The sequence below is a fragment of the Lissotriton helveticus genome, chromosome 10, assembly GCF_964261635.1.
Source record: "Lissotriton helveticus chromosome 10, aLisHel1.1, whole genome shotgun sequence".
Taxonomy (NCBI): domain Eukaryota; kingdom Metazoa; phylum Chordata; class Amphibia; order Caudata; family Salamandridae; genus Lissotriton; species Lissotriton helveticus.
Window position 1 is genome coordinate 1,131,277,598 of NC_136071.1, and position 27,483 is coordinate 1,131,305,080.

Sequence of the window (27,483 nt, forward strand, 5' to 3'; positions counted from 1 at the left end):
TTTTCTAATGTTGTTTATAGAATTAGTGTTCTAATTCAGTTATGGACGTGTGTTGTGTTGTACTTTGGCTTTAATACTGTTTGGGTACTGCATAGATACTTCACACATTGCTCCACTGTTAGCCCAGCCTGCTGTGTGCCATAGCTGTGGGGGGTGGGGAGGGGGTTGAACGCAGGGTAATTTAATGACTTTGAGGGTTCACCCAGAAAAGGGTCGTGAATGTTCATTGAGGTGGGTAGTCACCCACCCCCAATCATAATCAGTTTCTTACAGATACAGAATAAAGGGATAAAATAGGGGGAAATCGACCGAGGGGTGATAAACAATGAATCTTGGATAACACCAGGACGAGGGGCAGCCATGGGAAAACCTGGGGAATAGGAGGAGGTGGGACAGAGAAGGCGAAAGTTTACCATGCCATAGAGACACAGGAAGAGAGCGGTGGGTGATGGTGCACATAGGGGGCGACAAAGGATGAAAGATGGAGGCGCAGGGGAGAGGCAAGGGGCGAGCTGGCTGGTGGCACGGGTAGAGGGGGCGACACAGAGGTACAAGGGGGCTTGGATGGGGACAGTGAGGGGTCACGGGGGAGGAGATGAGGTAGGAAAGCTAGCAGTGATATTATATTTGTATGTGCATCGATTGGCACCGCAGAAGGGGAGGTCACGGGGGCAGGGAGGCGTGAGAGGTGCAGGAAGGGTTTGGATGAGGGCGCGCTGGGATTCTCGCCGTGGAGAGGGGAGGGAGGGGCTGCGTGGGTGGTGACGGCGAGGCACCTGATGTGCAGACCAGGGGGAGGACCGGTGCGTGAGTGACAGCACGGAGGTTCCCTCCTCACCCGCAGAAGCTCCACGCCGAGTGGGCTGGGAAGAGGCAGGCATGAGGGAGCGAAAGGGGAGGGCTGCGGAGAGCGCCCTCCCCGGGAGCCTCCAGCGGCATGCCTCGGCGCTCAGCCACTCACAGGCGCCAGAGAGTGAGAGTGCGTCTCGGGGTGAGTGGGTGTGCGTGCTCAGGCGAGGGACGCCTCCCTCGGCGCTACAGGAAGAGTCATCCTATACACAAACACTCCCACCGCAGGGAGAGTGCAACTGGGCACGCAGCGGAGGCGGGGAGTGCACCGCAGCTGGGGAGTGAACCGGAGAGGGGAGCCGAGTCAGGGGCTGGAAAGGAGCTGGGGATCAAGCCTGTGAGAAAAGAGGCGCTAGGAGCCCGTGAGAGAAGAGGTGCTAGAAGCCAAGCCTGGGACTGGAGAGGCACTAGGAGCCTGTAAGTGAAGAGGCGCTAGGAGCCAAGCCTGGGACTGAAAGGCGCCTGTGTGTAAAGAGGCGCTTGGAGCCAAGCCTGAGACTGGAGAGGCGCTAGGAGCCTGTAAGTGAAGAGGCGCTAGGAGCCAAACCTGGGAACTGTACAGAGCTAGAAGCTAAGTTGTAAGTGTTCTGCATCGGGCACCACAGCCTGGAAATCCCCACAGCGGCCAGAAGGGGGCTGCAGGGGCAGGTCCTAGGGTGATCCCATCACTCGGGAGCTTTGAGGTATCGTTAAAGCGCCCCAGGGGTGCCCGGAAGACTCGGGGGTGCCCGCGGCACATGAGAGGTGTGTAAAGTCCCAGGAGTGCCGCAGGACACGGGAGATGGTGCAGGCGCACAGCATCCACGAGGGGCAGCGGGGGCTGCCTCTCTGATGGGCTGCAGATCAGAAGACCCGCAGGAACCGCCTCTGGGCGCGGGGGCTGCAGGGCCTGACGCTCCAGGGTGCCCGGCGCAGGGGCCAGGCGGCAGGAAGTGTGCCTGACTTGGCGACTGTCAACCCGGATAAGTTTCAGAGGAGACGTTGGGGCTTCCAAGCAGCAGGGACGTGGCGCAGAGACCTGAGCTGCAGGAACGGATTTCCGTGGATCGGCAGGAACAGGCGAGAGCAGAGCCGCAGGAACTACTGTCCAGCTCACAGAGCTGCAGGAGCGAGCCGCGGCAGAGCTGCACGCCGGAACCTGAATATATCTAGTGGCAGGAAGGGAGTGCTGCAGGAACAGCCGCTGGACCAGGGCTCAGCTGCTGTGAGTGCTGTTCAGCACGGAGACCTGCCCGAGGGGACAGAAGCAGAGCCGCAGGAACAGACTAAAGCAGAGCGTCCGCAGCTGACTCTGAATATCCCAAGCAGTTAAGGTGGATTGCTGCAGGAACTTCAGTCAGGGATCCGAGCACACCTGCAGGAACTGCTGTCAGGGATCGGAGCACAGCTGCAGGAACCGCTGTCAGGGATCGGAGCACAGCTGCAGGAACCGCTGTCAAGGGTCCGAGCACAGCTGCAGGAACTGCTGTCAAGGGTCCGAGCACAGCTGCAGGAACTGCTGTCAAGGGTCCGAGCACAGCTGCAGGAACTGCTGTCAAGGGTCCGAGCACAGCTGCAGGAACTGCTGTCAAGGGTCCGAGCACAGCTGCAGGAACTGCTGTCAAGGGTTAGAGCATAGTCAAAGGAACTGCTGTCCGGCTCAAATATTCGCAGGAACTTTCCAGCGCAGAGCTGCAGGAACTCACTTTGAATGTTTCTTGCAGCGTGGAGGGAGTGAATGCTGCAGGAACGGAAGAGCTGGGGGTTGTTGCATTGAACCAGGACCTGCTCTAAAGCCTCCCGGGGAGCGGAGAGGGGGAGGACAGGGGCATTTCTCATTTAAAAGCCCCAGGGCCGGCAGCGAGGGAGCCTTGGTCTCCACGGCCCCCATCTATGCGTTCTTCAGCCACAGAGAGCCCCCTGCCGTTGCCCCCTCCCTAGGAGGAGGCCGGGAGCCCCCCATGGAGAAGCCCCAGTCCAGCCCGGGCAGCGGCAGCAGCAGCCGGAGCAGCAGCCGGGCCACATCGGCCGGCTCGTCGCCCTCCTCCTCCGGCGGGAGCCGCAGGGTGTCCGGGGCCGGCCGGCTGCAGGCCGCGGTGGGGAGACTGAACGGATCCGGGACCGGAGACGGCGCCCCGGGGCCCGGGGGTGGCAGCACCGGGGCCAGGGAGCACCAGCAGGCGCTGGAGGGAGTGCTCAGCAAGTACACCAACCTCCTGCAGGGCTGGCAGAACAGGTAAGAAGAGGCCCCGCCCCCGACACCTGCCCCGGGGGGGTGGGGGGGGGGCGGGGGGGGGGAGAGGGGGGTAAGAAGCTGACCCCAGGGCCTTGCAATGCAGCTACCCCGCAGGGCTGCTCAGGTGACGCAAGAGCCCCGAAGTACTTCCCCATGAAATGCCCACCGCCTTAACAATCCCATAAACTTGCACATTATTGTGATTTTTAGAACTTGTGTAGGTCTATTAAATCCCTATAGGTGTTTTCATTATAGGATGCTCCTGTTCTCTGTATAGGCTTTCTCTTTCCTCCTATTCCCTCTTTTACTTCTTTTTCTCTCTTCTCTTTCGATTGGTTTTATATACATTTTTCATCTTGGGGTTACAGGGTATGGAATTCTAATGCTGGTAATTTGCATTGGTTATAGGTTTCTGTTATATTGTTACCACAAATCGTCATTTTGCTCTGTACCCCCAAACCTGTCACTCTTCGTTTATTTTGTTATATTTAAAAAAAAAATGAATACAGAATTTGAACTTAAAAATCCTTATTCATATATACCGATATATCAAAACTCACTAAGATGTGTACGCTTTGTATTCAACAGAGCAGACACTCGGGGGAGCAATACTTATTTTAACGAGATCAAAAGGATGAAATGCTGAGTTTCTCCCTGGAATGCGTTTGCACGCAGCTCTCTGCAGGAGGCGCATCAACCCTCGGAGTTGTCTTTGCGTTTCGCTTCGCAGCAGCACGTTTGAACTTGCAACAGCGCCACCTTCAGCTGGCTCAGGGCAGGGCAGGCGTCAGAGCTCGTAGAGGTGAGACTGAGGGATTTTATGAAGCTGGTGCGGTCCGGACGCTGCAACGCGGACATGCACCGCTGCCGCGGGGGCCGGGCCTCGGCCACATCTGGAAGGCTGCTCTGGGTAGGCGCTGTCTGTGCACACAGATTCAAGATAACGCGAGGCGCAGAGTCCTCTAAATACAGAGATACCCACAATGGGGGGGTGGGGGGGATGAGCTACACCTGACTACAGACCCCCCCCCTTCTGCACACACAGGCCTTCACAGTATCCTGCATTGGGCTCTCTGGTTGTGTTGTTTTACTATTCTATGGATTGTATGCATTTTTGTGTGTAACCAGCACTCTTCAAACTCCTCGTGCACACGTTAAAGCCTTACACAACATTGGCAAGGGTGCAGCTCAGCCCCAGCGGTGCAGGCGGGCTCCCTAACCCTTCAGGGGCCCCCGTTCAGCCCAAGACCAATGTACATCTCTAAGATATTCAAGACTCGAGTCCCCTCATCACATTCTGCAGGGGGGTGGGGCATCATTTTGTGTTCAGTCACTGGACATTGGCCCCACGTACCTCGACAACCACATCAGCTTCCACAGACCTACCAGACACCCCCGCTCCGCCGGACTCTTACGTGAGTGCATCTCCAGCATACGCAGAACCGGCGGTCGTGCCTTTTCGTACTTCGCGCCTAAAGCCTCCGCGACCTGCCCTGCACACCAGAGCCGCTTCCTCTGGTCTTGAATTCCAGGAAAAGCTGAAGAAGCGGCTCTTCAGGCGGGCCCGGCCAAGGCCTGGTGCTCACTGCTCCTGCATGGGTACCAGGATACCCATGCAGGAGCAATGGTAACAAATTAACTTTATTACCATTTTATTTTTCATTTCTGGCGCATGAGGGGCATTTAAATCAGTGGGTGATGCTCCGAGGAGCCTCACTGCGATATATGCTTCACTTTCCCTACACTCATCGTATCACAAACACCACCCACCAACTTTCCTGCCCTGACCACCACCCTGCTGGCATCAATGCGGCCCTCAGTCTCATCACAAGCCAAACATTTTGGCCCCAGGGAAAATATTTGTGGTACCTTTGACTCAGATTCATGTTCTGGTTAACACTGAAAACTTGGCTCTATTCATGTGTTTTGTTTTGGTTATTGTTTTATAGATCGCAAACTTGACCCGTTAGGGTATCAGAGCGCTTTACAAGGGATCATAGCAGTGTACAACAGGCAAAGGAATCACATTAAGGGTAGAGGACACGTATGTACAGTTTACATTTAAGTTACTCAAGATAAGGCCCCAGATTTCTTGATGCGGTAGCTCGGTACTCCGAAGGGAGGCGCTAGTCGGTAGTTGGTCAGGGTCTCTGTGTTGGTAGGAGGCAGCATTCAGGAGAGGAATTTACCCATAAGGAAGGTTTTGGCCTCCTTTTTGAAACGTGCCAGAGAAGGGATTCTTCTGATGGCGGGCGGGAGAGAGTTCCATATTCTTGCAGCGGCTCCAGAGAAAGCCCGGTTAAACGTTTTTTTTCTTCCGGAACCGTACAGGTTGGAGTAAGAGGTCTCTGGCGGACCAGGAGATTCTGATTCCGCCGGATACCACAAGTTTCTGTGCGAGATAAGCAGGTTAGTAAACATTCCTTGCCCCACTGCTATCCTTTATCTTTTTGTGCCAGGACACGCCTTGGAGTAACATTGCACTTTATAAATATCCCCACATAGACATAGATGCATCCCAGAAAAAAACCTATTTTGAAAAACCACTGAAAACACATTTGCAAAAAATAAGCACCAGCAGTGTAGGCCCTGAAGTTGCCCAAGTGTATCATACTGAATATTATGAGCAATCCTACGCTCTACTTTTCACGACCCCCACTGCCTAGCAGCCATAACTAACCAACATACGCTACTACAATTTGAAAAGGAGCGTTTCCTGTATATTTCTTTTTCCAGCCTGTGGACTGCCTGAATTGTGGCTGGAAACAGAATAATACAGTAAACGCTCCTTCTCAAGTTGTTGTAGTGAAAACACATTTGTTCAAACTGTAGGGCGGCTGATGTTCTCCTTTTGCCTAGCACTTGGTACTCTCTTGGTAGCTGCGCGCTTTAGAAATGTACTCATTCATTCACTCATTAATGTTTATTATTGCCCAACTCAATCATACCCATTTTCTTGACCTCGGGAGGATGGAAGTGCAAGTAGACCCGGTGGGATTAGAACACTGATACTCAAACTACAGTAACTCAGTTTTGCCAGCCATGAGAAGTGTGGCTCACTGGTTAGAAGCGGCAGACCCTGAAGCAGAGGTCGGCCCAGGACCAGGGTTCATTTCCCGACACGGCAGGGTCTTGGGTCAATGTTCGCGGACTCGATAATTCTCGCCTAGGTGCCTACGCTAACCATGGGTCCCACTCTGCAACTCTGGGCAATAGCTTGCTTAATCTTCACAATGGCCCCAGCAGCGCTGGGAATGCCTGGCTTCACCTTGGGGGTGCCCTGGAGGGACCATCTCACAGGGAAAGCCAGGACGGGTTCTCCAGCGGTATACAGCGCCAGGACACCCCGAGATCGGGTAACAGTGCGCTTTACAAGTATACTTACTTTACTTTACTTTACATGCCAAGGGGTAACCAGTCGCAGGGTCTACAGTTGGGTAGGGGGATCTTCGCATGAGCTACGACCACAGTAGGTTCTTGACACTGCGGGACCAGTGCCCACACAACCTCCCGTGACCACAGGCTGCACGGTGTCACCCGAGCACAGGGACCATGGTTCATTTAAAGACTGGCGTCTCCTCGGAGCCTGACGCTTCTGAGTGCACCGCATAGGGCCGTGCGACTGGTGCAGCCGCACTGGGTGCTGACCTGTGGAGGGGGGCGCCGACCTCAGGGGGGGCATTGTGTTTAGCAATAACTTATGATTGAGGAGATGAGGGGTATTTATGCCCAGAGCTAATGAGAGAATCTGAGGAGGGGGACATGGGGTGTGGGGGCGCCAAAAACTATTGTCGCACCGGGCGCCGCCAGCGCTAAAGCCGGCCAGGTCACTGCACTCTCAGTTCCCTGGGGGTCAGAGGTCATCTAATTGGAGTCACGTGCAGCAGTTCATGCACCCAGACCATAAGCGGCGCACAAGTAGCTGGGGTAGTCATTTATAATAGGTGGCTCAATAGAAGACTCCGTGACGTACAACAAGCACTAGAAACTAACTCTGGGCTACATGGAGTTTCCATGCTTTTCATCTGCAAAGCGCCTCGTCGCCTCATCAGGGTAGTAGCGCTATATAGTCACAATATAACCCACTTCCTTGAAAAAAAGGATCATCTTTAAAACCTGTTGCTTAATTCATAAAACTCTCAACGGTAATGGACCTGTGTACATCGCAAACAAGCTAAGAAGATACACACCAGTCCGATCCCTCCGTTCTTCCAACAAACTACTTTTAGCCGTACCTAAAGTTCGTACTATCAGAACAGGGAACAGAGCATTCTTTAAACTTGGTCCAGAAACATGGAACTCCATTCCTATTCAGCTACGCGATGAATGCAACCACAGAAGCTTCCGTAAACTCCTGAAAACTTGGCTCTTCCGGCAGGAGTGAGTCCACGATTCATCCCCTTCACACCCGCTGGCGCTGTGAGACCTACGGGTGATATATGCGCCTAACAAATACCAATAACATAACAACATAACATAACTTCTGTAATATGAAATAGAGATACTTGAAGTTGAACATGAATTACTCGTTTAGCGAGGGCAATCTATGGGTGCTCGGGCTCCACCTGCAGGAGAACCACCCCCGTCCCACCCAGCTTCCTGTGGGAAGTATGTAGAGGGGGCCAAAACGACCCTCTAGAGCATGGGTACTCAGAAACATTTGCCCTGGGGCCACAAAGTATGTTCTGAGCTGTGACCGAGGGCCGCACTTATGCCACCCTGGCAGTAGGGGGTCTGGATGGGTCATGGATTGTGTAAAGAGTTCTTAAAAAATGTTAAATAAATGGGCAAGTAATTATTTGCAGGTTAATAAATGCTTGCCTGTTTATTTAAAAACATATTCCTGAATATTAGTGCTCAGCAACAAAACAGCAGCTCGTGCTCCTGTTCACCAGGGGGGCCGCATATGAAGGTGAAGAGGGCCGCAAGCGCCCCCCGGGCCGTACTTTGAGTGTCACTGCTTTAGAGAGAGTTCCTCGTCACACGGTGTTGATGTAGCGTGAACAGACGTCCAGGATTTGCCCGGACAGTCCCGGTTTTTAAGGACTATCCCCGCACTTTTTGCTAAGACAAAGATATGTCCCTGTTTTTGAGAGGTTCGGGTGAGCGCCCTCATTTATCAGTGTGGTGCAGGCGCACGTATCCTCCGACCTCTTAACACCAGGAACAGAAGCTGATCGGTTTAAAGAGCTCTCTCTTCTCACCACTAAAGAAGTTTAGTTGTTTAAAAAGACACCTGCTGTGCTGCCTCGCCTCACTCGTGCAGCACAGCAGGATTTAATCAGGGGTGAATAGGTGTCCAACCACCTCAAGCCAGGATCATCACAAGAAGGAAGAAGAATATATATATATATATATATAACACTGATGAAGGCGTACGGCTGAAATGCGTTTGTGCATGTCTTTTGTGTCAAATAAATCCCATCAGGATTTAACCCCCCCGCGAGTGCTGGCTTTCATTTTTGAAGCTTTTAATATATATATATCTATATATATATATATATATATATATATATATATATATATATATATTTGCACACACAGAGTTAGCGTGCTTAAGCCTCTTTAACGGCGGGCTCACGACGGGGTACGCCAGCCCCTAATATTCCACACACTCCTGGTCGCGCTTCATTTGTGAAAAACCAGAGTCGGAGCCCAATTGCATTACGATGCTGTCAGTTTATTTGGCAGAGCAAACCCAACGCGTTTCGAGATCCGCCGATCTCTTGCTCACGGGTGGGGCTATGCAGGTACTGACAGTCATTTAAAGGAACATAGTGTTTACACATTGTGCACGTGTTTATAAACATAAAGAAAATACCATTATAAGCTAAGTCTGTCCATCGTAAACATTGTTTCATGTAAACAATTGTAACACTTCCAAATATGATTGGGAATTAATTATGAAGCCATATTTTTGCTTGATGTTCAAAGTATAAGAACAATGTTCGTATTTGGTATACAGACGAAATATTCATACTGTCTGTTTAACATGCGCCCTTACGCCAGCCATAATATGCGGTATTGTGTTAGATTCACACAATTCCCGGATTCATTGTTCATGTATTATATTGCCCCAGTGGGCAAAGTCCATCACATTAATCAGACTTGACTTCCAATAATGCCCATGTGGGCGGTGGTATCTCCCATATCTTGTAATGGAAAAAAGAAAAACAAGACTATAGCTGTTGGATATTTACATTTTTAGATCAGTGCAAAACATCTGTTTTTAAAAACTATTAAAATTTAAACTTCAGATACCAAAAAAGCAGCAGCATGTTCAACATCGCAGAAAAACCATATTTTATGTTTGGAGGTGAATGGCTAACTCTTCACCCAAATTGTGTCCTATGGGCTGCAAGGTATTGTACATTATGATGTACTTTGATTCGAGTTTCCGTAACTCTAGCCACCTGTTGCCTCCCCTCTCATTAAGCTCAACGCTGTCCAAAACACAAAATTTCATCAGATTAGGATTTTTGTTATGTACCAGCGCAAAATGCCTCGCTACAGGATATTGCTGATTCTCGTTTCTTATTGCTCTCTGATGCTCCAAAATTCTTAATTTTGCCTGTTTCGTTGTACAGCCTATATAAAATTTCTTGCAAGGACACTCAAGAGCGTAAACCACATATTGCGTTGTACAACTGAGATGCTTGGTAATTTTATGGGCACCTCTGTCTTTAGACAGTTCAATTGATTTCCGAGTACAACTATATTTACAGGCTTTACATCTGTAACATGGAAAAAAACCTTGAATAGAATTGGTTTTTTCACTTTCTTTTATCAGTGTACTACTCAAGGTGTCCTTCAGAGATTTGGCTTTCCTGTAAGTCAGTGAGGGAATTTCATGGATTGCCTCTTTGACATCATTGTCCAATTTCAGAGTCTCCCAATATTTAGTTAGGCATTTACGCAGTTTCCATGATTGGCTATTATAGGTCGTAATAAAACGTACCTTATCATCTTCTTTACGTTCCTTTGGGATTAATAGATCTTTCCTGTCCATCGCATTGACCTTTGTTAGTGCCTGCTGTATTATTTTTTCACTGTACCCCCTCTCAGAGAATCGCTGCATCATAAGTTTGCTTTCATCATGAAAACCCTCTGCAGAACTACAGTTTCTTTTGGCCCTTATTAGTTCACCCAAGGGAATACTGCGTATAAGGCTTTGGGGATGACTGCTCCCTGCATGTAGCAGGCTATTTCCAGCAGTCAATTTGCGAAATAAGGTGCTTGTGAGATTACCATCCTTGACTGCGAGTTTGATGTCCAAGAATTCCAATTGATCTTTACTGATTACACTCGTGAATTTTAGATTAAGAGAGTTATCATTCAAAATGGCTTCAAATTCGTGTATTTGGTCCAAGGTACCATCCCAAACACAGAAAATGTCGTCTATGTACCTTTTCCAGAGGATGACGTGGGCACTATAGTGGGCGATCTTCTTCACCACTAGTTCCTCCCACCAGCCCAGATATAAACAAGCCAGGCTGGGGGAAAAACAAGTGCCCATCGCCACCCCCCGGATCTGTTTAAACATGGATTTGTTGAAAATGAAATAGTTGTTATTCATACACTCCCAAATCATGTCAAGTAACATGTGGGTGTGTGATAGAAGGGAAATCGATCTGTTTCTGAGATAGAATTTACATGCTTCTACCCCTAGCTCCTGTGGAATGCTGGTATACAAACTGGCCACATCAAAGCTAACCAGCCAATATTGGGGACTCCACACCACATCATTGATGATACCTAAAAAATCAGATGAGTCCCTAACATATGAGGGTAAATCACTCACATAAGGCTGCATAAAATGGTCCACATATCTGCTTGTTTTCTCATACAGACTACCCACCGGCGATACAATAGGTCTGCCGGGGGGGGTCTGTAAATTTTTGTGTAACTTTGGGAGGAAATATAGCGCCAGTATCTTTGGATATTTTACGTGGAGGTAATTAAACTCATCCTCCTCAAGTATACCTCTGGATTTCCAGTCACACAATTTGTCAGCATAAGTACCCTTGGATGCATTATAGTCCTCTCTGGTTGTTTTCATGTAACTCTGTGTATCAGATAACTGCATCAAACCTTCTTTCAGGTACATATCAATAGGCCATACCACCACATTTCCACCCTTGTCACTATTCCTGATCACCACATCTACCCAACCTTCCATTTCCTTAAGGGCAAGAAACTGTTTTTTGTTAAGATTCCAGTTAGTTTTAGGCTTCATTCTGTCCAAACGTCTCATTTCTTGTATCATTCCACGTTCAAAGCTATCAATGTAACTATTCGTAATTTGAGGAACAAACACTGATTTTGGTTTAAAACCACTGCCACTAGTCATGTGAATTGTATCCTCAGTGTCAACCAAGTTAAGTACAGCATTGTCATATACATCATCGCAGCCCGCCAATAATTGTACAGATTGTAGCAGTTCTGCGTCATTGACACTTAAAGTACTTGGTTTCTCTGTCATTGGATCTTTTCTGAGTCGCGGTTTATTGGCAAACCACTTTCGCAGTTTAAGTTTACGTGTGAAACAAAAAAGATCAATGCGAGCACTGGTGAAATTGAAGGTGGAAGTTGGACAGAATGAAAGCCCTCTGGAAAGTACTTCAATTTGTACAGGTGTTAAAGTGCGGTTAGAAAGATTTACCACTGTCATGGAGCTTATATTTTCGCCGCCTTGCCTCTGGTTACCACTCCTGTTGTACTTGGCGCCGCTTCGGATGACCTGTTGCCTCTTACAACAGGAGTGGTAACCAGAGGCAAGGCGGCGAAAATATAAGCTCCATGACAGTGGTAAATCTTTCTAACCGCACTTTAACACCTGTACAAATTGAAGTACTTTCCAGAGGGCTTTCATTCTGTCCAACTTCCACCTTCAATTTCACCAGTGCTCGCATTGATCTTTTTTGTTTCACACGTAAACTTAAACTGCGAAAGTGGTTTGCCAATAAACCGCGACTCAGAAAAGATCCAATGACAGAGAAACCAAGTACTTTAAGTGTCAATGACGCAGAACTGCTACAATCTGTACAATTATTGGCGGGCTGCGATGATGTATATGACAATGCTGTACTTAACTTGGTTGACACTGAGGATACAATTCACATGACTAGTGGCAGTGGTTTTAAACCAAAATCAGTGTTTGTTCCTCAAATTACGAATAGTTACATTGATAGCTTTGAACGTGGAATGATACAAGAAATGAGACGTTTGGACAGAATGAAGCCTAAAACTAACTGGAATCTTAACAAAAAACAGTTTCTTGCCCTTAAGGAAATGGAAGGTTGGGTAGATGTGGTGATCAGGAATAGTGACAAGGGTGGAAATGTGGTGGTATGGCCTATTGATATGTACCTGAAAGAAGGTTTGATGCAGTTATCTGATACACAGAGTTACATGAAAACAACCAGAGAGGACTATAATGCATCCAAGGGTACTTATGCTGACAAATTGTGTGACTGGAAATCCAGAGGTATACTTGAGGAGGATGAGTTTAATTACCTCCACGTAAAATATCCAAAGATACCGGCGCTATATTTCCTCCCAAAGTTACACAAAAATTTACAGACCCCCCCCCCGGCAGACCTATTGTATCGTCGGTGGGTAGTCTGTATGAGAAAACAAGCAGATATGTGGACCATTTTTTGCAGCCTTATGTGAGTGATTTACCCTCATATGTTAGGGACTCATCAGATTTTTTTAGGTATCATCAATGATGTGGTGTGGAGTCCCCAATATTGGCTGGTTAGCTTTGATGTGGCCAGTTTGTATACCAGCATTCCACAGGAGCTAGGGGTAGAAGCATGTAAATTCTATCTCAGAAACAGATCGATGTCCCTTCTATCACACACCCACATGTTACTTGACATGATTTGGGAGTGTATGAATAACAACTATTTCATTTTCAACAAATCCATGTTTAAACAGATCCGGGGGGTGGCGATGGGCACTTGTTTTTCCCCCAGCCTGGCTTGTTTATATCTGGGCTGGTGGGAGGAACTAGTGGTGAAGAAGATCGCCCACTATAGTGCCCACGTCATCCTCTGGAAAAGGTACATAGACGACATTTTCTGTGTTTGGGATGGTACCTTGGACCAAATACACGAATTTGAAGCCATTTTGAATGATAACTCTCTTAATCTAAAATTCACGAGTGTAATCAGTAAAGATCAATTGGAATTCTTGGACATCAAACTCGCAGTCAAGGATGGTAATCTCACAAGCACCTTATTTCGCAAATTGACTGCTGGAAATAGCCTGCTACATGCAGGGAGCAGTCATCCCCAAAGCCTTATACGCAGTATTCCCTTGGGTGAACTAATAAGGGCCAAAAGAAACTGTAGTTCTGCAGAGGGTTTTCATGATGAAAGCAAACTTATGATGCAGCGATTCTCTGAGAGGGGGTACAGTGAAAAAATAATACAGCAGGCACTAACAAAGGTCAATGCGATGGACAGGAAAGATCTATTAATCCCAAAGGAACGTAAAGAAGATGATAAGGTACGTTTTATTACGACCTATAATAGCCAATCATGGAAACTGCGTAAATGCCTAACTAAATATTGGGAGACTCTGAAATTGGACAATGATGTCAAAGAGGCAATCCATGAAATTCCCTCACTGACTTACAGGAAAGCCAAATCTCTGAAGGACACCTTGAGTAGTACACTGATAAAAGAAAGTGAAAAAACCAATTCTATTCAAGGTTTTTTTCCATGTTACAGATGTAAAGCCTGTAAATATAGTTGTACTCGGAAATCAATTGAACTGTCTAAAGACAGAGGTGCCCATAAAATTACCAAGCATCTCAGTTGTACAACGCAATATGTGGTTTACGCTCTTGAGTGTCCTTGCAAGAAATTTTATATAGGCTGTACAACGAAACAGGCAAAATTAAGAATTTTGGCGCATCAGAGAGCAATAAGAAACGAGAATCAGCAATATCCTGTAGCGAGGCATTTTGCGCTGGTACATAACAAAAATCCTAATCTGATGAAATTTTGTGTTTTGGACAGCGTTGAGCTTAATGAGAGGGGAGGCAACAGGTGGCTAGAGTTACGGAAACTCGAATCAAAGTACATCATAATGTACAATACCTTGCAGCCCATAGGACACAATTTGGGTGAAGAGTTAGCCATTCACCTCCAAACATAAAATATGGTTTTTCTGCGATGTTGAACATGCTGCTGCTTTTTTGGTATCTGAAGTTTAAATTTTAATAGTTTTTAAAAACAGATGTTTTGCACTGATCTAAAAATTTAAATATCCAACAGCTATAGTCTTGTTTTTCTTTTTTCCATTACAGGATATGGGAGATACCACCGCCCACATGGGCATTATTGGAAGTCAAGTCTGATTAATGTGATGGACTTTGCCCACTGGGGCAATATAATACATGAACAATGAATCCGGGAATTGTGTGAATCTAACACAATACCGCATATTATGGCTGGCGTAAGGGCGCATGTTAAACAGACAGTATGAATATTTCGTCTGTATACCAAATACGAACATTGTTCTTATACTTTGAACATCAAGCAAAAATATGGCTTCATAATTAATTCCCAATCATATTTGGAAGTGTTACAATTGTTTACATGAAACAATGTTTACGATGGACAGACTTAGCTTATAATGGTATTTTCTTTATGTTTATAAACACGTGCACAATGTGTAAACACTATGTTCCTTTAAATGACTGTCAGTACCTGCATAGCCCCACCCGTGAGCAAGAGATCGGCAGATCTCAAAACGCGTTGGGTTTGCTCTGCCAAATAAACTGACAGCATCGTAATGCAATTGGGCTCCGACTCTGGTTTTTCACAAATGAAGCGCGACCAGGAGTGTGTGGAATATATATATATATATATATATATATATATATCCACACGTTTGCAGGACCCATTTGAAGAACAGCCGCTAAGGAGTTGTTTAACCACTGGATGTTTAATGGTAGCGTGCTAAACAGCGGAATTGAAATGCCAGCAACTTCGGTAAAATCCTACGCCAGACGCGTTTCAAGAGCCCTGTGCTCTCTTCTTCAGTGGCGAATTAAGCTGGAAGTGAACAACAGCGCTTCTGCTAACTGCACAATATATGTTCATTACCCGCCTTGCGGGGCGTGGCCGACAGAACGGCCTGCTGGGTAATGTAGTCCAAGTTAGTGTTACCCCAGTGGGTGCGCTGGTTGTTCACAAATAAAACTTCATTATGATCCCAAGTGGGTCCAAGTTCACTGACAGTCGATCCGCTGCCCTGCTTCATGCTGCCATAATCCATGGAGCGAGTGCCACCCTGCTAAGACACCAGCTCCTCTCCTTTCCTGGGAGAGAGACGCCCGACAGGAGCCTGCTCCAGACCCGCACATCAGCGGTGAGCCACCTTCGCGACCGGGAGACAGCCGCTATTAAATCCACATGTTTGCAGGACCCATTTGAAGAACAGCCGCTAAGGAGTTGTTTAACCACTGGATGTTTAATGGTAGCGTGCTAAACAGCGGAATTGAAATGCCAGCAACTTCGGTAAAATCCTACGCCAGACGCGTTTCAAGAGCCCTGTGCTCTCTTCTTCAGTGGCGAATTAAGCTGGAAGTGAACAACAGCGCTTCTGCTAACTGCACAATATATGTTCATTACCCGCCTTGCGGGGCGTGGCCGACAGAACGGCCTGCTGGGTAATGTAGTCCAAGTTAGTGTTACCCCAGTGGGTGCGCTGGTTGTTCACAAATAAAACTTCATTATGATCCCAAGTGGGTCCAAGTTCACTGACAGTCGATCCGCTGCCCTGCTTCATGCTGCCATAATCCATGGAGCGAGTGCCACCCTGCTAAGACACCAGCTCCTCTCCTTTCCTGGGAGAGAGACGCCCGACAGGAGCCTGCTCCAGACCCGCACATCAGCGGTGAGCCACCTTCGCGACCGGGAGACAGCCGCTATTAAATCCACACGTTTGCAGGACCCATTTGAAGAACAGCCGCTAAGGAGTTGTTTAACCACTGGATGTTTAATGGTAGCGTGCTAAACAGCGGAATTGAAATGCCAGCAACTTCGGTAAAATCCTACGCCAGACGCGTTTCAAGAGCCCTGTGCTCTCTTCTTCAGTGGCGAATTAAGCTGGAAGTGAACAACAGCGCTTCTGCTAACTGCACAATATATGTTCATTACCCGCCTTGCGGGGCGTGGCCGACAGAACGGCCTGCTGGGTAATGTAGTCCAAGTTAGTGTTACCCCAGTGGGTGCGCTGGTTGTTCACAAATAAAACTTCATTATGATCCCAAGTGGGTCCAAGTTCACTGACAGTCGATCCGCTGCCCTGCTTCATGCTGCCATAATCCATGGAGCGAGTGCCACCCTGCTAAGACACCAGCTCCTCTCCTTTCCTGGGAGAGAGACGCCCGACAGGAGCCTGCTCCAGACCCGCACATCAGCGGTGAGCCACCTTTGCGACCGGGAGACAGCCGCTATTAAATCCACACGTTTGCAGGACCCATTTGAAGAACAGCCGCTAAGGAGTTGTTTAACCACTGGATGTTTAATGGTAGCGTGCTAAACAGCGGAATTGAAATGCCAGCAACTTTGGTAAAATCCTACGCCAGACGCGTTTCAAGAGCCCTGTGCTCTCTTCTTCAGTGGCGAATTAAGCTGGAAGTGAACAACAGCGCTTCTGCTAACTGCACAATATATGTTCATTACCCGCCTTGCGGGGCGTGGCCGACAGAACGGCCTGCTGGGTAATGTAGTCCAAGTTAGTGTTACCCCAGTGGGTGCGCTGGTTGTTCACAAATAAAACTTCATTATGATCCCAAGTGGGTCCAAGTTCACTGACAGTCGATCCGCTGCCCTGCTTCATGCTGCCATAATCCATGGAGCGAGTGCCACCCTGCTAAGACCTTCTGTCGGCCACGCCCCGCAAGGCGGGTAATGAACATATATTGTGCAGTTAGGAGAAGCGCTGTTGTTCACTTCCAGCTTAATTCGCCACTGAAGAAGAGAGCACAGGGCTCTTGAAACGCGTCTGGCGTAGGATTTTACCGAAGTTGCTGGCATTTCAATTCCGCTGTTTAGCACGCTACCATTAAACATCCAGTGGTTAAACAACTCCTTAGCGGCTGTTCTTCAAATGGGTCCTGCAAACGTGTGGATTTAATAGCGGCTGTTTACCGGTCGCGAAGGTGGCTCACCGCTGATGTGCGGGTCTGGAGCAGGCTCCTGTCGGGCGTCTCTCTCCCAGGAAAGGAGAGGAGCTGGTGTCTTAGCAGGGTGGCACTCGCTCCATGGATTATGGCAGCATGAAGCAGGGCAGCGGATCGACTGTCAGTGAACTTGGACCCACTTGGGATCATAATGAAGTTTTATTTGTGAACAACCAGCGCACCCACTGGGGTAACACTAACTTGGACTACATTACCCAGCAGGCCGTTCTGTCGGCCACGCCCCGCAAGGCGGGTAATGAACATATATTGTGCAGTTAGCAGAAGCGCTGTTGTTCACTTCCAGCTTAATTCGCCACTGAAGAAGAGAGCACAGGGCTCTTGAAACGCGTCTGGCGTAGGATTTTACCGAAGTTGCTGGCATTTCAATTCCGCTGTTTAGCACGCTACCATTAAACATCCAGTGGTTAAACAACTCCTTAGCGGCTGTTCTTCAAATGGGTCCTGCAAACGTGTGGATTTAATAGCGGCTGTCTCCCGGTCGCGAAGGTGGCTCACCACTGATGTGCGGGTCTGGAGCAGGCTCCTGTCGGGCGTCTCTCTCCCAGGAAAGGAGAGGAGCTGGTGTCTTAGCAGGGTGGCACTCGCTCCATGGATTATGGCAGCATGAAGCAGGGCAGCGGATCGACTGTCAGTGAACTTGGACCCACTTGGGATCATAATGAAGTTTTATTTGTGAACAACCAGCGCACCCACTGGGGTAACACTAACTTGGACTACATTACCCAGCAGGCCGTTCTGTCGGCCACGCCCCGCAAGGCGGGTAATGAACATATATTGTGCAGTTAGCAGAAGCGCTGTTGTTCACTTCCAGCTTAATTCGCCACTGAAGAAGAGAGCACAGGGCTCTTGAAACGCGTCTGGCGTAGGATTTTACCGAAGTTGCTGGCATTTCAATTCCGCTGTTTAGCACGCTACCATTAAACATCCAGTGGTTAAACAACTCCTTAGCGGCTGTTCTCCAAATGGGTCCTGCAAACGTGTGGATTTAATAGCGGCTGTCTCCCGGTCGCGAAGGTGGCTCACCGCTGATGTGCGGGTCTGGAGCAGGCTCCTGTCGGGCGTCTCTCTCCCAGGAAAGGAGAGGAGCTGGTGTCTTAGCAGGGTGGCACTCGCTCCATGGATTATGGCAGCATGAAGCAGGGCAGCGGATCGACTGTCAGTGAACTTGGACCCACTTGGGATCATAATGAAGTTTTATTTGTGAACAACCAGCGCACCCACTGGGGTAACACTAACTTGGACTACATTACCCAGCAGGCCGTTCTGTCGGCCACGCCCCGCAAGGCGGGTAATGAACATATATTGTGCAGTTAGCAGAAGCGCTGTTGTTCACTTCCAGCTTAATTCGCCACTGAAGAAGAGAGCACAGGGCTCTTGAAACGCGTCTGGCGTAGGATTTTACCGAAGTTGCTGGCATTTCAATTCCGCTGTTTAGCACGCTACCATTAAACATCCAGTGGTTAAACAACTCCTTAGCGGCTGTTCTTCAAATGGGTCCTGCAAACGTGTGGATTTAATAGCGGCTGTCTCCCGGTCGCGAAGGTGGCTCACCGCTGATGTGCGGGTCTGGAGCAGGCTCCTGTCGGGCGTCTCTCTCCCAGGAAAGGAGAGGAGCTGGTGTCTTAGCAGGGTGGCACTCGCTCCATGGATTATGGCAGCATGAAGCAGGGCAGCGGATCGACTGTCAGTGAACTTGGACCCACTTGGGATCATAATGAAGTTTTATTTGTGAACAACCAGCGCACCCACTGGGGTAACACTAACTTGGACTACATTACCCAGCAGGCCGTTCTGTCGGCCACGCCCCGCAAGGCGGGTAATGAACATATATTGTGCAGTTAGCAGAAGCGCTGTTGTTCACTTCCAGCTTAATTCGCCACTGAAGAAGAGAGCACAGGGCTCTTGAAACGCGTCTGGCGTAGGATTTTACCGAAGTTGCTGGCATTTCAATTCCGCTGTTTAGCACGCTACCATTAAACATCCAGTGGTTAAACAACTCCTTAGCGGCTGTTCTTCAAATGGGTCCTGCAAACGTGTGGATTTAATAGCGGCTGTCTCCCGGTCGCGAAGGTGGCTCACCGCTGATGTGCGGGTCTGGAGCAGGCTCCTGTCGGGCGTCTCTCTCCCAGGAAAGGAGAGGAGCTGGTGTCTTAGCAGGGTGGCACTCGCTCCATGGATTATGGCAGCATGAAGCAGGGCAGCGGATCGACTGTCAGTGAACTTGGACCCACTTGGGATCATAATGAAGTTTTATTTGTGAACAACCAGCGCACCCACTGGGGTAACACTAACTTGGACTACATTACCCAGCAGGCCGTTCTGTCGGCCACGCCCCGCAAGGCGGGTAATGAACATATATTGTGCAGTTAGCAGAAGCGCTGTTGTTCACTTCCAGCTTAATTCGCCACTGAAGAAGAGAGCACAGGGCTCTTGAAACGCGTCTGGCGTAGGATTTTACCGAAGTTGCTGGCATTTCAATTCCGCTGTTTAGCACGCTACCATTAAACATCCAGTGGTTAAACAACTCCTTAGCGGCTGTTCTTCAAATGGGTCCTGCAAACGTGTGGATATATATATATATATATATATATATATATATTTTTTTTTTTTTCTCCTTCCATGGCCATAGTCCCCCCGTAGCCAAAACATAGTCCTATTTCTATGGCTGTGTCCCGGTTTTTCATTCTGAGAATCTGGTCACTCTTTTGATGTCAGAATGTAAAATGACCCCAACTCGGTCTTCATGTCTGTTGCAGGCCCATAGACAAGTCTCCAGCTCTGTCTTTGCTCTTAGTCTGTGACTATCCCATGGTGTCCTTACCGGACCTTGTTTTCTGTGATTCATATTGCTCTCCACGCCCATGCATGTATCACCCACTCCTAACCTCCCCAATAGCATCTCTCCATAATTTCTACTTTTTATGTGGATACAAATGACCTTCTTCTGGAAAGCCCCACTTTCCATGATGTTATTTGACACCTCGAGTAGGTGGTGCCTGTCAGAGCGGTCGTGGTGCATACTATAGTAGTTGTGTGGTATGTTTAGTCATGGTGCCTGTCGGAGCGGTCGTGGTGCATACTATAGTAGTTGTGGGGTATGTTTAGTGGAGGTGCGTGTCAGAGCGGTCGTGGTGCATACTATAGTAGTTGTGTGGTATGTTTAGTCTTGGTGCGTGTCAGAGCGGTCGTGGTGCATACTATAGTAGTTGTGGGGTATGTTTAGTGGAGGTGCGTGTCAGAGCGGTCGTGGTGCATACTATAGTAGTTGAGTGGTATGTTTAGTCGTGGTGCATACTATAGTAGTTGTGGGGTATGTTTAGTGGAGGTGCGTGTCAGAGCGGTCGTGGTGCATACTATAGTAGTTGTGTGGTATGTTTAGTCTTGGTGCGTGTCAGAGCGGTCGTGGTGCATACTATAGTAGTTGTGTGGTATGTTTAGTCGTGGTGCCTGTCAGAGCGGTCGTGGTGCATACTATAGTAGTTGTGGGGTATGTTTAGTTGTGGTGCATGTCAGAGCGGTCGTGGTGCATACTATAGTAGTTGTGGGGTATGTTTAGTTGTGGTGCGTGTCAGAGCGGTCGTGGTGCATACTATAGTAGTTGTGGGGTATGTTTAACTGTGGTGCGTGTCAGAGCGGTCGTGGTGCCTACTATAGTAGTTGTGGGGTATGTTTAGTCGTGGTGCGTGTCAGAGCGGTCGTGGTGCATACTATAGTAGTTGTGGGGTATGTTTAGTTGTGGTGCATGTCAGAGCGGTCGTGGTGCATACTATAGTAGTTGTGGGGTATGTTTAGTTGTGGTGCGTGTCAGAGCGGCCGTGGTGCATACTATAGTAGTTGTGGGGTATGTTTAGTCTTGGTGCATGTCAGAGCGGTCGTGGTGCATACTATAGTAGTTGTGGGGTATGTTTAGTCGTGGTGCATGTCAGAGCGGTCATGGTGCATCTTCTAGTAGTTGTGGGGTATATTTAGTCGTGGTGCGTGTCAGAGCGGTTGTGGTGCATACTGTAGTAGTTGTGTGGTATGTTCAGTCGTGGTGCATGTCAGAGCGATTGTGGTGCATACTACAGTAGTTGTGGGGTATGTTTAGTCGTGGTGCGTGTCAGAAAGGTCGTGGTGCATCTTCTAGTAGTTGTGGGGTATGTTTAGTCGTGGTGCATGTCAGAGCGGTCATGGTGCATCTTCTAGTAGTTGTGGTGTATGTTTAGATGTGGTGCGTGTCAGAAAGGTTGTGGTGCATCTTCTAGTAGTTGTGGGGTATGTTTAGTCATGGTGCATGTCAGAGCAGTCATGGTGCATACTATAGTAGTTGTGGGGTATGTTTAGTCGTGGTGCGTGTCCTAGCTGTCGTGGCGCTGCTTCTTGTAGTTGTGGGGTATGTTACGTTGTGGTACATCTTCTAGTAGTTTTGTGGTATGTTTAGTCGTGGTGCATGTCAGAGCAGTCGTGGTGCATACTATAGTAGTTGTGGGGTATGTTTAGTTGTGGTGCGTGTCAGAGCAGTCGTGGTGCAACTTCTAGTAGTTGTGGGGTATGTTTAGATGTGGTGCGTGTCAGAGCGGTCGTGGTGCATACTATAGTAGTTGTGGGGTATGTTTAGTTGAGGTGCATGTCAGAGCGGTCATGGTGCATCTTCAAGTAGTTGTGGGGTATGTTTAGTCGTGGTGCGGGTCAGAGCGGTCGTGGTGCATACTATAGTAGTTGTGGGGTATGTTTAGTCGTGGTGCGTGTCAGAGCGGTCGTGGTGCATACTATAGTAGTTGTGGGGTATGTTTAGTCGTGGTGCATGTCAGAGCAGTCATGGTGCATACTATAGCAGTTGTGGGGTATGTTTAGTAGTGGTGCAAAACACCTACGACGACTACAACGCATCCAAAACGCCTCCGCCCGACTGATTGTCAACGTCCCCCGCCGCAGCCACATCACCCACCACCTGAGAGACCTACACTGGCTCCCCAGCCTACCTGAACAGCAGACTCGGCTTCTACACCCCCACCCGCCAGCTCCGCCAGCATCGCCCTCGCCGCTGTCCCCCGCATCCAACGAACGACCTCCGGTGGCAGATCCTTCTCATACCTCGCCGCCAAGACCTGGAACACCCTCCCTACCCACCTACGGCAGACCCAAGATCTACTCGCCTTCAGAAGACTCCTCAAGACCTGGCTCTTCGAGCAGTAGCGGCACCCCCCTCCCCTCAGCGCCTTGAGACCCTCACGGGTAAGTAGCGCGCTTTACAAGTACTCTGATTGATTGATTGATTGATTGATTTAGTCGTGGTGCGTGTCAGAGCAGGCGTGGTGCATCTTCTAGTAGTTGTGTGGTATGTTTAGTCGTGGTGCATGTCAGAGCGGTCGTGGTGCATACTATAGTCGTGTGGTATGTTTAGTCGTGGTGCATGTCAGAGCAGTCATGGTGCATACTATAGTAGTTGTGGGGTATGTTTAGTCGTGGTGCGTGTCCTAGCAGTCGTGGCGCTGCTTCTTGTAGTTGTGGGGTATGTTACGTTGTGGTACATCCTCTAGTAGTTGTGGGGTATGTTTAGTTGTGGTGCATCTTTTAGTAGTTGTGGGTTATGTTCAATTGGGGATGACGGTCCTGTGAAGGCTTACCGGATTAGAGTGGTGATAATCGTGGTAGAATGGTTTAGGGTGATGCAACTGAGATGGGATCAGCCAGGGTGGTTTTGACGATGACTGCGCATACTGCAAGCTGTCATAAGGGCATGTATGTTTGGTATTGAATGGGGAGATGCCTGGTTTGGCTTTATGAGTGGCTGAGGGAGGGGGTGGGGGATGGTGCTGGGGCAAGTTGATGTAGGTTATGCCCCGCAGCCCAACATGCATTTCAGGCATGAATAGGTTTGTTTCTGCTTGCTGTGAAAAGGGGTATTTCGTGAAGGTGATGGAGATCTGGATGGTTGATGTGGAGAGAGGGATTTTGGGATGCTGAGGGGCAACAAGAATACCTCAGGGAAGGGTTTTTCTGGTGTTGGAAAGACAGCTGAAGGTAAGGCTGGGGGATTCCTGTGTAGGTTGAGAGAAAGATGTATGGGAAAGTAAATGAACATGGATGAAACAGGAGGCAGTGTGGGGCTAGCACGGCTGGCTAGAAAGGAAGGCAATGGGGATCCAGAAGTAGGGAACAGGAGCTAAGAAGTTAATAAATAAACGTGTTGAAAGGGTTGGGCATTAAAAGGGGCAGTGGGTGTTAGAGACTTAATGGATAGTAATCTTTAGGAGTGGGTGATAGGTTTACATTTATTGTTAGACCATTATTTAGTGTGTGTGGCTGAGCTGATGGATTGTCAGTAATTGTGAGCTCTGCTTGCTTCCATTAAAGTCTTTTGCACAAAAGCAAAAACGTCTAGAGTGGTCCAGAGTTGTCCTTCTCCCAAAGAGTTCACAGCACCTCAGTGACCCTGCCATGGGGAATGTTTTTCATGGTGTGTGATCCTTTCATGCAACAGAGAACTCTGCCTGTCAACATCATTAGCAGCACTTTTATGATGCACTTCAAAATCAACAGGGCATTAAAGCCCTCACTCAGAAGGACCACCATTAAAAGTAATGGAAAATGTGAGCTTTTGCAAGGGACATCTGACATTGGCGATGCGCGTGAGCTGAATTGGTTCTCAGGTGTACCAACGAGGCATCATCGGCCCTATTGGAGCTTCTCTTGTCGCCGTTCCTTTCGACGGGGGGGTGGGTCTTACTTCTCATGGCGAAGGATGAAGGATGGTTTGAAAAGGCAATCTCTGGTTGTTTCTGACCCTTTGGTAGTTTATGCCTCAGCGATGATCCATTGGTGTCTCAGCCATGCAGCCGGGGGCTTTTGTGGTCGTTTGTGTGTTGAATTGTCATTGGGAGTTCACTGCTGGTCAGTAATATTCCAATGGCAGCCTGGCAGTCTCCTGTGACAGTTGCAAAACTGTGGAACCTTTTTTTTTCTTTTTAATCTCAGGATTGTGAAATGGCACCCACAGGCGGTCGGCAGAGCACGTAAACCCTGTCTTGTCTTGGATTGGTTCGCTTCCTATCAGTACCGCTAGGATCTGGTTAATGAGTGCTGTGATGAGGCCGGTCTCGTATGGAGCCCTTTACCAAAACTATATTCACCTAAATGCATCTCCCGGTTTCATCTGTATTCTCAGTATGTCATCTGACTTCCTCCTTGTTGATATGTGATGACTTTCCACTCTTCTTACTGGGCAAATTCATTTGGAGATTGCTTACCACAACTCTGGGGTCACAAATCTGGGAACTTAATGCTTACCACAAATCTAGAGACTTCATGCTTACCACACATTTAGAGTCTACATGCTTACCACACATCTGGATACTTCATGCTTACCACTAATCTGGAGACATCATGCTTACCACAAATCTGGAGACTTCATGCTTACCACTAATCTGGAGACTTCATGCTTATCACAAATCTAGAGACTTCATGCTTACCACACGTCTGGAGACTAAATGCTTACCATAAATCTAGAGACTTCATGCTTACCACAAATCTGGAGATTTCATGCTTACCACAAATCTAGAGACTTCATGCTTACCACTAATCTGGAGACTTCATGCTTACCACAAATCTAGAGACTTCATGCTTACCACTAATCTAGAGACTTCATGCTTACCACAAATCTAGAGACTTCATGTTTACCACACATCTGGAGACTTAATGCTTACCATAAATCTAGAGACTTCATGCTTACCACTAATCTGGAGACTTCATTCATGCTTACCACAAATCTAGAGACTTCATGCTTACCACAAATCTAGAGACTTCATGCTTATCACACGTCTGGAGACTTCATGTTTATCACAAATCTGGAGACTTCATGCTTACCACAAATCTAGAGACTTCATGCTTACCACTAATCTGGAGACATCATGCTTACCACTAATCTGGCGACTTCATGCTTACCACAAATCTAGAGACTTCATGCTTACCACAAATCTAGAGATGTTATGCTTACCACAAACTCCTGCTGTCACTGTTGCCCATGTTCACCTATGAATCCTCATTTTTGGACCGCTTCAGATGCACCATAGTGGGTGAGTTCCCCACTCTCCTGCTGTTTGGCGACTTCCTATTCTCACTTTTGGGTGCCTTGTGTTTCAGCTTCCCTGAATGCTCACCATAACGGGGGAGTTCTCAAAACTGTCTACTGGGTCGTTTTCTGATGGTAATTCAGCCTGATTTTATACACAATAGTAAGCAACTTCTGGAATAGAAGAATATTTAGCAGCTTTTTGGACAGTGAATCAGGGATCCACTAACTGCAAGTTATAGCAACAAAAATATCCAGGAGACACTGTGAATAACTCACGGATCACATATTTCAGGGGATGTTGCCTGGGCCATCATAAGGGGATGCGGGAGGACGTGGGGGGCATTTTTCCCAAAGGCTCACACTTTTCAGGGCCTGCTCTCAAGCTGAAACATTTATTCATAGATGGTAAGTCAAGACTGTCCTGTTTAATCATGACATGGCAGCTAATATCACTAGATGGTACCAAATGCTGAGTCAGCTGAGCCTTCTCTTTCCCTGCAGGACTAGGCCTGGGCGGTAAATTCCGTTCCGCTTGCGGAATTTGGGTAATTTCGCATTCCGCGGAGAACGGAGAATTGCCAAAAATTCCGCGATCCGCAGCTTCACGGAATTTTTTGCTTGTTCGCGCTTTCAAAATGCGTGTTTGTGAGATATTTCTCCCCGAGCATGCAAACAACGTTCGCGAACAGGAAAAAAGCATTGCGAATGGGCGGAACAAGCGATTCCGCGTGTTTGCCAAAGTTTTGCGTGCTCTCGGAGATTTTTTATCATTTCGCGGAGCTTTGCATAGCGCGACTACGCAAATTCCATTTTCTTAAACTCTGAAACAAGTGCTTGTCCAATCAGAGGCCCTGGTGCAGTTGAGAACTCAGACCCTGCAAAACCTCTGGCACCCCAGGCTATCGCAGCATTCAACACTTTGAAGTATAGGTGGGCAACAGTCTGGAGATTCTAAAAAAGCACTATTGAGGACAGTGCTATGGGTGTAAAATAAGATGAAAGCAAAGAAATAAATGGGAGACAATGGGTTTCAATTCAAAACGGAAAGCCTCCCCTCTCTTTCTTCCCTACTTTGTAGTTTTCGTCTTTTTTCCCTTCTTTTTGTCTCCGTCCTTCCCTTCCTTCCTTCTATAGCTTATTCTCTTATCCCTCTCTTCCCTTTTACACCTCTTTTAAATTTTATATATGAGTATTGTTTGCTCATTATGAATCACAATCAATATTTGTATTTCTAGATGGGTATAAGCTGGACTTGCATGTCACACTGTTTGCTGTAATTTCTTAATTTTAGACTAAAATAATTGATACACCAAATAAACTGGAAGCAGATGTTAAGGTCCGGTCAAAGGTTGTAGGGAGTTCCAAGCTAGTAGTGTCCATTTTTATTTTAAGAATGTCCACATGGGTGACATTGATTGGAGATTAGGTAAAAAAGCGATTTCTCACTTGAGAGATGGCAGGGAGTAGAATTGCTAATTCAGAAACTTAACCAAGGCTCGGACCAGTTAATCACATACGCTAGGGAGGGGCGGAAAGAGTAGGCAAATCATGTGGAAACTGGCAAAACCTCATTCAGTGAACCCAATTGTAACAAACTAGGGAAGGAAAAAATTATCAAAAGAGATTTCACTGGATGGGAGGAGTCAATGTTAATCAAAATTATCAAAATTATCAATTTGGACAGCATAGGGTATGTGGTCCTGCAATCATCAAGATGAAACTAGAACTTCTAAAGTAAACAACCTCAGCTAACCTTTCTCTTGACCCCTTTTGCAGCAAATGCTCCACACTTTAAGACACCAGAGTCCTGCAAACAGCAAAAATAGGGCGGCTTAGACTATATGGTAACCTATATCAAAGAGGCCTAATTTAAAGTAATGTGTGGTCAATTACCTCCCCTTAAGGCACAAAGAGACCGTGCCATTGTGCCCTCCTTCCTTAGATATTTTCATAGCATAACTGTGCTTGTTAAAATAAATTGTGTGTTATTGTACATGTTTTACTGAGAAGTTAAAATGTATAATTGCACGCTTGTGGAACAAGCTGCCCCAGAACATCAGACAGGCTGAGTCACTGATATACTTTAGGAAAAGTCTGAAAACCTGGTTGTTCCCAAGGGTTGAACATTATGTTTCCCAT

General features: G+C 47.8%; 1 protein-coding gene across 2 annotated transcripts in view; it reads left to right on the plus strand.

The window, feature by feature from the left end:
* The first annotated feature begins 850 nt into the window (after window positions 1–850).
* OSBPL10 (oxysterol binding protein like 10) overlaps window positions 851–27,483 on the plus strand; it is a 784,850-nt gene continuing 758,217 nt past the window's right edge. Inside the window, exons 1-2 of one of the 2 annotated variants that reach the window (XM_078663937.1) lie at window positions 851–2,290; window positions 2,389–3,064. In XM_078663937.1, the coding sequence (XP_078520063.1) occupies window positions 2,790–3,064 (275 nt within the window). In that variant the 5' untranslated portion in view covers window positions 851–2,290; window positions 2,389–2,789. Of the gene's footprint in view, window positions 3,065–27,483 lie in introns of both variants that reach the window. The other variant, XM_078663936.1, reaches the window with a different exon arrangement.